The 11,984-nt window shown below is 38.1% G+C and overlaps 1 protein-coding gene across 1 annotated transcript in view; it reads right to left on the bottom strand.

Annotated features, from left to right (window-relative positions):
* Positions 1–1,597: 1,597 nt before the first annotated feature.
* Positions 1,598–11,984, bottom strand: part of ADAMTS20 (ADAM metallopeptidase with thrombospondin type 1 motif 20) — a gene marked incomplete at both ends in the record, with an annotated part of 88,581 nt that continues 78,194 nt past the window's right edge. Inside the window, 10 exons of the mRNA XM_080623836.1 lie at positions 1,598–1,687; positions 2,352–2,456; positions 5,441–5,532; positions 6,263–6,396; positions 6,789–6,883; positions 6,982–7,076; positions 7,234–7,363; positions 7,489–7,689; positions 8,066–8,236; positions 11,406–11,579. Of these exons, the coding sequence (XP_080479962.1) occupies positions 1,598–1,687; positions 2,352–2,456; positions 5,441–5,532; positions 6,263–6,396; positions 6,789–6,883; positions 6,982–7,076; positions 7,234–7,363; positions 7,489–7,689; positions 8,066–8,236; positions 11,406–11,579 (1,287 nt within the window). The remainder of the gene's footprint in view (positions 1,688–2,351; positions 2,457–5,440; positions 5,533–6,262; positions 6,397–6,788; positions 6,884–6,981; positions 7,077–7,233; positions 7,364–7,488; positions 7,690–8,065; positions 8,237–11,405; positions 11,580–11,984) is intronic.

Genomic DNA, 11,984 nt, shown 5'->3' with positions numbered 1-11,984 from the left:
AGGAAAATAATGTTTTTATGTTCTTATTAATGTTTACAACTAATATAAGGCACATAGTGCAAAAATACATTTCTGATGCAGAGATCACAAAATAATTACCTACATGTGTTATCTAAAAAGTAGCTGCTTACACTTCTGTGGTACAGTATTGTTTGCGATTAATGCATATTGCTAATTCCTGGCTAACTCTTTGTCGGTAAAAATAAGATGTAGCTGCCATTTGACCTACTAATTGTACTGGCATTCAAAACAAGTATTTGGCTTACAGCACGCATATTGTCAGAAAAAGCATGTACAGTTCTCTGGTACATAATGTATGTTGTTATGCATGTAGAAAATTTTATTCTGAATACCTGAGAGTTGGCCCTGAAATGTATTATCTTTATATGCATATATTTCTACAGTTCTGAACTGTACAGGAATACAAAACAACAAATCAAAGAGCTAGATTATTTCTTAAACCTTGAAATTTTCCATACACTTACTTCTCTGGAAGAAATAATTTTAACTAGCAGATGTTAGAGCTGTATTTACAAACACTGAAAAATCAAACTGAACCAAAGATGGACACCAAACATACTGTGGGGCTTGATGCTGCCTAGCATCAAGCTAGGGTTGTCACTAAGGTTATTGGAAAACGTGTTGAATTGGAATATAAGAGGGACACACACTACAGCCTTTACTAATATGCCATTGGCCAGTATAAAGGAGTAAGGTGGAGATGGAAAGTGTTTAAGTAAATACATATTCATAGCACCACATACAAGATGCTACAGTAAACAGAATATACTGCTTTTACAGTATACTTGGTCGAGAGACGAGGATTGAAAATCAGATTTCCAAGCAAATTGTTTACTTATCTTCTTTTCCTGTAACCACAACAAAACTAAGCCCAGATGTTTAACATGCTATAGAGACTACAGAGGTTAAACCACACTTCTCGGGATTACTGCTAGTATTTGAGCACCACAAAGAATATAATGAAAGGGATAAGGAGAAAATATGCTTTTACTGACAGAGGAACACACAGATCTACAGAAACTGTCTCAAGTATGTTGGCTATATTACATACTTTCCTGCTGTAAGTTGTTGACAGATAATTCCTAAAAGGTTTCACAAAATTAGAAGTATTTGAAAGTATTACCTATCTTCTCTACATAGCAATAACTCTTCCTTTTCTGTATTTTAGTACAGTTGATCAAGAAAACCAGTAAAGCATAAATTTTACTGAATACTGTCAAAAGAATTGCACTGATTAGTTTCAGGTGAAATATTGAGATTTTGGTACAATTTAGAGTGTTTCTCATGGTAGTAACCTCAGTGCAATTTACTTGCTAATATATGCTGCACATTGAATGAATGCCTCTCTATTAAAACCTGAAGGTTTGTGATTGTGATTTATGCATTTGCTAGCCCACAAACAGGTAATACATCCCTGAATAAATACTGAAGAAAACAGGACTCCTTAGTAGTGAGCATTACAGCAATGAGCATTACAGAAATAAAAGAATTACTATATATATATATACACAGCACCTACAATTTGCACCTAAATGGCAGATGTCCCTCCTTTGATGCTCTTACCACATCAGAGTTCTCACTGTATTTGAAGTTGGAGACCAACAATTGTGTTAGGAATACATTTTCCACAAAATCCTCCACATCTTCCATATATTTTAGTACCATCCTGGAAAACAGAGAGAGAGAACAGTCAACCAACAAACGCAATTGAAGTCACAGTTGTGCAAAAAGCTCCTTCAGGTTTGCACGCAGTAGGCCTTTTGACAAATTGTACCTACAAATACTAAACCAAAACACTGCATCAAATTAGCCAAACTGACACAAAGATCCTTTAACAGCACTGACATACACCTTCTTTCCCAGCCTACCATCCCATGTTGTCTTAAACTGTGCACGCTTACCATTCTTGAACAATTCGGTTTCCCACACAAATCAAGTTGGAGGTAAGCAATCTATAAGGATGCTCTGTAACAGTGTATCTTTAATAAAATGCTTTTTGGGGTGTGTGGGTTTGGGTTTTGGTTGGTTTGGGATTTTTTATGTATTATTAGATATATTCAAAACTTCTAATGAACCTGATTAGTTTAACAATAGGCTCTTAAAACCAGTAAGAGAAGGGCAGGCAGGCAGTGTTGATCTGGACTAGATTCTGGGCAGCGTGATTTAACATAGTTTTTGCATTACATCTGGAAGAAGACTTAGATGGGTCAGAGACCTCGGGCACTACTTTTGATTCACTACTATCTTTCACTACAGACTCATCACTTGCACCTCTGGAGGCACAATATTCAAGTCGTAAGAGCAGGTAAAGGAAAACAACATTGACTTACATGGGATTTGTGTATGTCAGCAGTTGCATAGTTGCCCTGAGCAATCCATCTAACGGTACTGGATAATCTCAGACCCGTACCAGCCAAGTTAATGCTGAACTGTCCCTAATAAAACAGAAGAAAGGCAGAAGGTAAAATACAAAACTGATAAGCAGAGCTCGAAACACTAGAACACTTCACATTGGCGTATCTGCACACATCACTTAGGGTATATCCTGACAGACATTAAGTACTTGCAGGTGTGTACTTAATCTGGTTTAGTTAAACCAGATTATACCCAGAACATATCTTCAGGACAGACTCACAAACAAGCTATTCTGCAGTAAGTGCCATTTGTGTGTCAGCTGATCTGTAGCATCTGTCTGCAGTCTGAATACAGAAATAACATCAGGCAATTCTTTTAGCCTCATTTCTACATATTGAATTTTAGTTTACAAAATGCATGAACTTGCAACATGCAAGAATTAAATACTTTTGTTTAAGCACTGGAACTTTTCGGACATAAGGTGGTCAGGACCTATTGCTATCTGGAAATTACAGACAATCATTTCTTAGCCATCCAATTCTCTAATTTTTGCAAGTACTCTGGCCAAGCATCATCATCATCATCCATTTCTTTTTGAGTATAACAAATAACATAATTGAATAGGAACCTATATGGAGGTTAAAACAAATAAATTAATTGCTAAATGAAATATTTCTCAATACAAACCACTCACAACAATTTATTGATTCTAAAGTATTTGCATATGCAAAAACACTCTCTTTGAAGATTAGCGTTAAAACAGAATCCATTCATATGGGAATAAGAAATATATTAAAAGCAACAAGCTGCAATGCCTTAGTAAATCTACTTGGGTACAGAAAATGATGAAATTATGAAACTGCACTCACACCAGTGCAATGCGTTGGAATCCTCCACAAAGAGCCAAATGGTCAGTTGAGGCAGCACTACAGTCAGAAAACTCCTGCCTACTTCCATACAATTCACTGAAGGCCTGAATTTCTATATTCAAACCTAGTTAAAATTGCCGAATCCTGAGATCAAAGCTTTAGAAAAGATAATGTTTCTACTACATATGGTGGCTTCAGTATTTTATTGCTTAATATTGTCATAGTCAGATATATCTATATTTATATATGAATGCATTTGTGGCTATATGTATGTGTGCATGTATTAAAGTACAGTGTTCAGCCTTTATTCTTGTGATTTACCGGAAATCCTTCATAAAAAAATCAGTATTGTAGTGTTTGATATGGCAGATTTGTTTAGACAGCACTTCTGTGTAAAATTGCTGTGTTTATAGCACTCATATACTCAGGATGAGCTAATATATGGATAGGGTAGGTTGTTCTTCAAGTGCCAAAAAAGGGGAAGATTTCCATTTAACAAATAAAGCGTCTGGAGGAAATTCATATAAATGGTGTGGAATGCTTTCCACAATTAGTAGGACCAACGTAACTCCACTCACAGTGATATCATTTGGCAAAAATTAATGAGAAGTGCTATGTACAATTATAATGACAGCTTAACAGCTCTCTGATGTGTCATGCAGCATACTCAAAGCCAGGAACAGATTTCAAAGTCTGATAGTGCACGAATGGAGGCCTTTTTGCTGCATTAGAAGTGTTATTTTCAGTGCAGATCTTACAGATGGAAATGCCTAAGTGCAAAGCCGTGTAAGCAGGATGACTTCCCAACAGAAGTAACAGATTGCAAGTAGATTTGTGCTGTACTAAGCCCAAAGAACCTGCAGGTTGAAGGTATGCAATACTGTGACTGTTTTTTGCCTGGGGTCTGCCTAACTTAGGCTCTTCATTTGTATCTAAATTGTATATAAATCATCTCTAGCTGCCCTTGAATACGTCCACCCCTATAGCCTGTCTTAAATTTAAGCACCTAGGATAGATGGACAACAGGGATTCACTTCCATGCAAGTCTAAGCTAGTTGATCTTATCTCCCTTTTAAAGGGAGCTACAGAAAAAGAAATATGCACTTCCAGAGGACAGCTGACCTCATCCTAAGGTATCTAATAGGGTAAGACTAGCCAAACTGTTTTCTAGGACTCCCATTTCTGCCAATGGACTCCAAAGGCAGCCTAGGTTGACTGGTTCAGACTAGGGCTATGGCTGCATTAGCAAGGACACTGCAGTGTGATCATATCTATAGAGTGAAAATACTGAGTTAGAGAGCCCAATGTCTGTACACAGTGGGGTTTTACTTTGGACTAACTCTCATCTAGACCCATAGATCGAGTCCGCATTAGCAGTTAGAGCGCCTTAAGGTCCTTCTTCTGGAGCTCATGGTTTGATTCAATTTCATCCAAAAGACATTGTTCATGTTTTCAAGATTGCTCTGTGATGTGAACCCGCAAACAGTAAAATGAGACAATACAGAGATTAATTTAAAAAGCACCATCCAATCCAAACTAAAACACTAATGTAGAGACACTGATGGATTTTAAATTATGCTGCCAAACAGGATTATACTGATAAACAGGTAGCCTTCAAAGATAGGAAGCACAGGGAGAGAAAAAGGGAAAAGACAAGAAAAATTCTGCAGAATTACAGAAATGGAATATTCCTCCTCTTCCTTCCTCACTAGTGGAGAACAAATAATAAAAAGAGGTTAGGGGAAACAAAAAATACATCACATCCAGAAGGAAGGACAGCAATACAGGAAATACATAGAAAGCTGGATATACATACATGAAGCCTAGAGAGAAAGTGTGGACTAAACCACCTCCCACTCCCCCATTACCATTATGTAGGATTGTACATTTATTATTATTATTGTTATGTATAATTGTACATTATCTACCCCATTACATTACATTAGTGCTAGGAAATATATTTAATGCATGTACTATGCCTATTGTTGTACACCTGGGCATACCCACTAAAGGGTGGAGAGATGGTGCAGCAGGAGAGAAGAGAGTAAGGAAAAAAATACCAATTAATGTAGTACACAGACTAGACAGAATAGCGTGTTGGTTTAGAGCCTTATAGTTCTAAACCAGTCACTCAGATTATTTGCCCATACACGCCTTTACACACACATTTCAAGGAGATAAGAAATCATACATACCTGTGGACATCTGGCAGCACTGTAGCAGTCTCCAGCTGTAGCAAAAGGAACAGCTCTCCCAAGTATAGTCTGAGCAAAAAGAAAATCTGTGGCTAGAAGACAGAAAATTACTCAACGCTGAATCTGCTGCTTTAGAAGTTAGGTGAAAACTGTGTGAAAAGGCATTAATATGGGGAAGGGGGGTTGGCTTGGTTTGCATTGGGTGGGGGTTTTGTTTTGTTTTTTGGAGAGTTTTTTTCATGTTTTTTCAAACTGAAATGTTGGTTCAGTTTTTTAGAAACTACATTTTAAATAGTCCATTTTGGTTAATGCAACATCAGTCCAACAAGCCCGGTTTTCTTTCTGAGATAGGAGGGGGGTTAAGAGGAGGACGGGTGTGCACATGGACACAGCTCCAAGTGAGCTGGTTGTGGGACACCTTGCCACCTTCAGGGGCGGCAGGGGCTTGAAAGTGCTGCAAGATTCCCTGTTCATTTAGCCTGTCTGCCAATGACTAAGAAGGGACTAACTACAGCATAGGAAGACTTCCCAAGATATATATTCCAGGGACTAAAACGAAATGGAATAATGGTAACAAAACCTTAGAAACTGAGGCTAATTTGCATATAAAATATGAATTTGTAAGATTTGTGATACTTGTCCACTTGGGACAAACTAACAAGGGAAGAGGCAGCAGTTTCTCTTTCTTTGATTTCCATTTACTTCCTAAAGGAAATTAGAATTTAGTTTGCCCAAAACTGGACAACTGGATCTATAAGTGGGTCAAAGTGGTAGTTTGGTATTCATGACCATGCAGTCTCAATAGAATGCCAAAATGCTTACTTTTGATTTGCATGGAAGCTACATCAAATCTGATTTTGCTAAAAATTGTGAAGCCAGCTGCAAGGTAATCATTTCGACAGGCGCAGTCCTGCCTTCTGCTTCCGTTGAAAGGACATTCATATGGATTCTGCAGCCTAGAGAATAGAAAAGATTGTTTTCCCTTTGACGTTTTCCATAACATAACTTTATAGTGGAAAATAATTGCATTGCACTATGCCACATAAATATACTAAACAGTTTCAAACAAGAAGCTCAGCTATTAATCTTGGCTCAACTGAAACACTACTATGGATTGAAGCCATTTCTGCTCTGGTCAAGATAGGATTTTTCAATAATCATTTAGTGCAATTAACACAATTTCAACTTTGAAGTATCCACATTTCTGCATGTGTGTTTATATGCCTGAATATTCAAAACAGAAAACTAAGGAAAAAAGTTCTACTCATCTGTTCTCAAAAAAAGTATTATTTTATTCTCTTTGGAAGGCATAAACACACTTCATAAAGTTACAAAACCACTTTTTTACCTGAGTCCATAAACTTCAGAAAAGTTGTCTGCTTCACCTTTTACCAATGTCAAATATTCTTTGGGATTCTCTAAGTGCATGCCTGAGCAATAAATCTGGAAGAGGAAATACAGCCCTTTAGCAAGATCTTTATTAGAACAGTATTGTTTCATAAAAACATGTGCTCATAAAAACTCATTAATATTAAGATTACCTTTATCATCCTTCCCTTAATGTTAAGTGGGTATTCACCATCCTTTCTAATCCCTTTTTTAATCTGGATATCTTTGCAGGTGGTATGAATTTCACCTTCAAAACGAATGATTAAATCATATTAATATTCCATGAATAGAACGTAGGTTTAGGACTTCATTTTGCATAATTGTGCTCCAAACATATTTATAGCTTTTATAGAAGCAACCTGGAAAAACATTGACATCAGCTGAAAATTACAGCTGTCACTTACATTCTTCCTCATGGCAGACCTTTCTGGCATCTGGTTTTAAATGTGGCAGGCACAAGTCACTGGATAAGCCATTTTCAGTCATACATTCTACAGTTCTCTCCTTTACCCCCACTCCACAAGACACTGAGCACTAGATGGAGATAGACATGAACAGTTAGTTTAGAAGGTAGTAAATAATTATGTCAGCAAATTAGCCATGGCATTCATTTCTGTTTAAGGCAACTATCAAAAATGAGCTTGCGCATCTGTACTCACTTTGGTCCACTTCCCCACTCTCCAGGTAGCTGCTTGTGAACATCCTCTGATATTACATTTATAAATGTATGGGGATGGTTCTACTGGGCATTCTCGGTACATTACAGCTTGAAGGCCATGGATGTGCTGATTTCGAACAGAATGGATTCCCACACAGTATGTGATCCTCTGCTGGTAGCCAAATCCACAGCTGGCTGAGCACTAAAATAAATGCACAGGTATTATTTCTATAGAAACTGAACCTTTCTGCAGAATTGCAATTACAGATAAGTCAGCTCTGATCCTTGCTTTGGCAAAAACATCTCATCTGATTGATGGGTGCCACCTCAGAGCTGGTACATCAGTGTGCAGAAGTGAAGGTCTACAATAGTTATGTAGGTAAAGAGATGGAAAAAGTTTACACACCCATGTTCAAATGAAAATACACTTCTTTGGTTTTGCTCTGCACACATAACATACACAATACAATATTAACAATATTGTATTAGCAATATAGCAGTATTGCTACTTATTAGCAATATAACATTCTTACTTGGAAAGTTACATAAAAGATGTGCAAGCAATATAATCACTATACCTGTGACAGTTCTCCTGTAAACACAACATATTTAGAGGGAGATATCCTGCAGTTTTTGGTTGATGGAGGCTTTGTGGCAGGATCACAGAAGCTTTCATTTATTTGGAGCTGCTTTTCATCCACACACTTCACCTTGCGGTGTATTTCCTTTCTTCTATATGATGTCAGGCACTGAGAGTGAGAAAAAACAGTCACAGTTTTTGTACTTAAACTAGCCATTTACAGAACAAAGTTATTTGCTCATTGTTACACACCAGTAAAACCCAGACAGCAGCACCTTTTATGACATCTGCTATCAGAGTCAGACTGAATTATTCACTGTATCAAAATACTTTACTTTGTTTTCAAAGTTCAGGTACCTCTAATGATCTGAAAAAACAATAGCGTATAATAACATGACCCTGTAACTGTTGGATGAGACAGAGGAGAAAATGAAAATGTCAGGCCAAGATTATAGTTTGAGTGTAAAAGCTCCTCTGCATGAAAAAGGAATATTACACAGAGAAAAGAAAACAAAACTGCCTATTAATGAAACAATGGCAGCTTTGGGCAGCACTGCCTGTTGAGCCTATGCATTTGCCCTGAGTGTTCTCAGACCTCTCCCCATGGCAAGCTGGTGGGATGGAGAGTCATCACAGTTCTGCTAGGACAGGATGAGAACTTTGCTGTCAGAAAAGTGGAGGTACAGACTAAGTAATACATATCAACAGCATGTCCCCAGCTATGGGTGCCTCAACTAACCTGTTTGAACCTGCTGTGATAAAAAAGGAAGGCTCAAATACACAAACTCCAGTCTCGGCAGAGGCAATAATCAATAATAACACCTACTATAGTCAGACCTGAACCTAACTTAATAGTAATTTGAACCCAATAACAAACAATTAGAAGACTCATCAGGGTCTGACAAAGAGATCAAATCTATTGTTCAAATTGTATTATTGACTCAAAGAAGCAACTTGAAGCACAAAATCCAGGTGTTGTACAGTAAAACAGCTCTGCCAAATGAAATCTCCAACTTTATTGGGTTGGGTCTTGAAAACCTCAGAGAATGGAGACTGAAATTCCCTGTTTCTCAGCCTGTTTTACTGCCTGAATTGTCCTTGTAGAGAAAATGTTTTTCAGAATATTTGATTTGAACCTGTTCGGCTTCTTTGGCTTCATCTTACTCCTGTTGCCTCTTGCCTTCCCACCATACACTGTGAAGAGCCTGGCTCCGTCTTCTTGGTAACGTCCTTGTTGATAATGGAAGGCTGCTGCTAGATCTGCACAAAGCTGTCTCTCCTCTAGGCTGAACAAATCCAGTTCCTTCAGTCTCTCCTCACAGGGCAAGTGCTTCAGCCCCTAACCATTTGAAGATCCTTCGCTGAATATGCTCTAGTTTGTCAATGGAAAGATTGCACTGGGGAACCAAAGGTAGAAGTAAGGTCCTAAGACCTCAAGGAGAAATATGAGACTCATGATATTAAGTGCTTATAATCCCCAAGTCTTGCTGAATGATTGCTTTCTTTCTTGGAAAGCTGAGGTGACAAAGAGAATGGCAGGAAATCAGAGAGAGCAGTGAAAGTAAATTACTGAGAGTCTTACCTACCCGTTCAATGGATCCACAAGAGACTGTGGCCCAGTGAGGGAAGCCATACGTACATTAAGCCTTTAAGAAAGCTATTCACTCAGAGAATGAAAATGTGTGGACTTGTACCAGGAGGTTGAGTGTGGATACAGCTGGCTGGTGTAACTTACAGAAACCCCCGATCTTTTAATGCCATGGAGAGGCTCAGAATATTAGGCACATAAGGAATAACCCAGTCATGAGGTAATGGGGACAGGCAGAAGAATCCTCTTCATTATAGAATCAGAAAATATCTCAAGTTGTAAGGGACCCATAAGGATCATCAAGTCCAACTATGCTTTATACATTAGTCTTTATTTGGTAGGAGAATGCTGGCTGCCGCTAGCAGCCAGCCTCCCAGCTGCAAGCTGGAGAAATGCCAGATCTGGAATGTTTTCTGCTATGCTGCGACTGGTGAGGCGAGGAAATGACACACGAGCACTCAGAGCTGAGACAGCTGGGCAGAATATTGCAAGTCTGGTGGAAAAAGCACTGCACCAGGACAGGAGTACAGGTGGGTAAACACTTGAGCTACTATTAATACTATATGTAAAGGTCTACATATGAATCTAGTTGAGAGAAGGGAACTGAATACAGGAATTCCAAGCAAACAGCAATATCCATGTAGAAGAAGTTATGAAGATGTAGTGAAACACAATGCATTTGTATTGGAGAACTCTAAATACCCAGCTGGAATGTTCAAACGTTGTACAGGATAGGAAAATTCACCCTCATTCTGTGCAAGTGTGTATTTGTGCTAAAAGGACATTCTGAGCCACTCCACTAATTCCTGATTTCAATAGCTTCATATAAGAACACTTGGAAGAAATACATATTGTTAACTTCCCCCCATTATAGCTTAACAGAGAAACATGTAAATCCAAACTGCACAAATACAATTCAGATTTTGCAGAGTACCAACAAATTATTTGTATGTTATCAGTGGTCACTTCCACAGCATTATGTCCCTGAGACTTTTGAGTCTTCCCAGTTAAAGTTTCAGGGGGGTTTCCCTGAGCGATTTAACAGTGCAGATGATTAGGATGCCACAACTGCACAAGCTGGGTTTTGTTCCATGTTACAGTAAGAGTCAGGCTCTTCTGGACATCCTTTTACGTATTACACATAATTTTTGGTCTTTGTATATGTTTGTGTGTTTGGATACAAGGATACGAAAGTTACTAAATTTTTAGCATGTAGAAAACAGTCATCACATCTGATGACACTTGGTAGGAGGATGCTGAGTTTTATTTTGCTTCTTATCTTTTCTAGTAATGTTCTATATTAATCTTCATGAAAACACTGCTGGCCAAAGGTTCTACCTCCCAGGTTTTTACTTCCAGCTGACATTTCATTTGTATCTCTATTCTTAAAAAGTGACTTATTTTTTTTAATGAAATTTCATAACTAGGTTCTATTAGACACTTTATGCACTATGCAAAGAACTCTGTATTCAAATTACATGGTGTTATCAGTACTGACTTGTTCGGAGCTCCGCCAAAGCTTTTGTCTACAAGTGAAAGCAAGCAAATCCTGTATAAGAGAGTAAACAAAGCCTTTGACATTTTTTTAGCACTCATTTTAGTTTTGCATGCTTGACCTTCAAGATATCGAGCATGGCCACTTGTTATTCTGCAACATAACAGCTCTTAGATATGGATCCAAATAGGGAGGGGGAGGAAAAAAGAAAGCACATCGCTCAGTTACTTCATACAAGTTGAAAGCCTTACTTACCTCTTGCCATTCATCTGCCAACCACTGGTACTGCGCACATGCAGGCAGCCAGCAGTGCCTCCTGCTAGCGGGCCGGGTGTCATGATTACACATTGCTTCGTTCACTTGACCCAGGCCCTTTAGCAAACAGTAGATGTCCCTTTGCTGAATCCCTGCTCCACAGGATACTGAGCACTAAAATTGATCAAAATTAGTTACGTCAATGTGAAACAAGACAGTGCCCAGTAGGTGGTACGGTTGCCAGTACTACAAGTTCTGAGGTTATTACTTAAAATATACTTCCCAGCCCCTACCACACTCGTGTTTCATTGTACATAAAGAAATTTATGCTGAAATTGTAAAACTACAATTAAAATAAAAATTTGTAAGAAATATGGAAGATAAATGCGCGTGAGCTACCTAGACCTGTTTTAAAAATTTACTGTTAGTTTGAATTTACAAGGTAAATTGAGGAAAGTCCCAAGTACCTATACAGTCGAAGGTTCAGATAGCCAAATACTTTCAGTTTCCACATATATTTAGTTTCAATTACTTTTAAAAGAAAGAAAAAGAAAATATAATGGACCATTTGTTAATTTG

This window comes from Psittacula echo, assembly GCF_963264785.1.
Source record: "Psittacula echo genome assembly, chromosome: 1".
Lineage (NCBI taxonomy): Eukaryota > Metazoa > Chordata > Aves > Psittaciformes > Psittacidae > Psittacula > Psittacula echo.
Note: the sequence above shows the minus strand (reverse complement) of the source record. Positions and strands in the feature narration are given on the sequence as shown.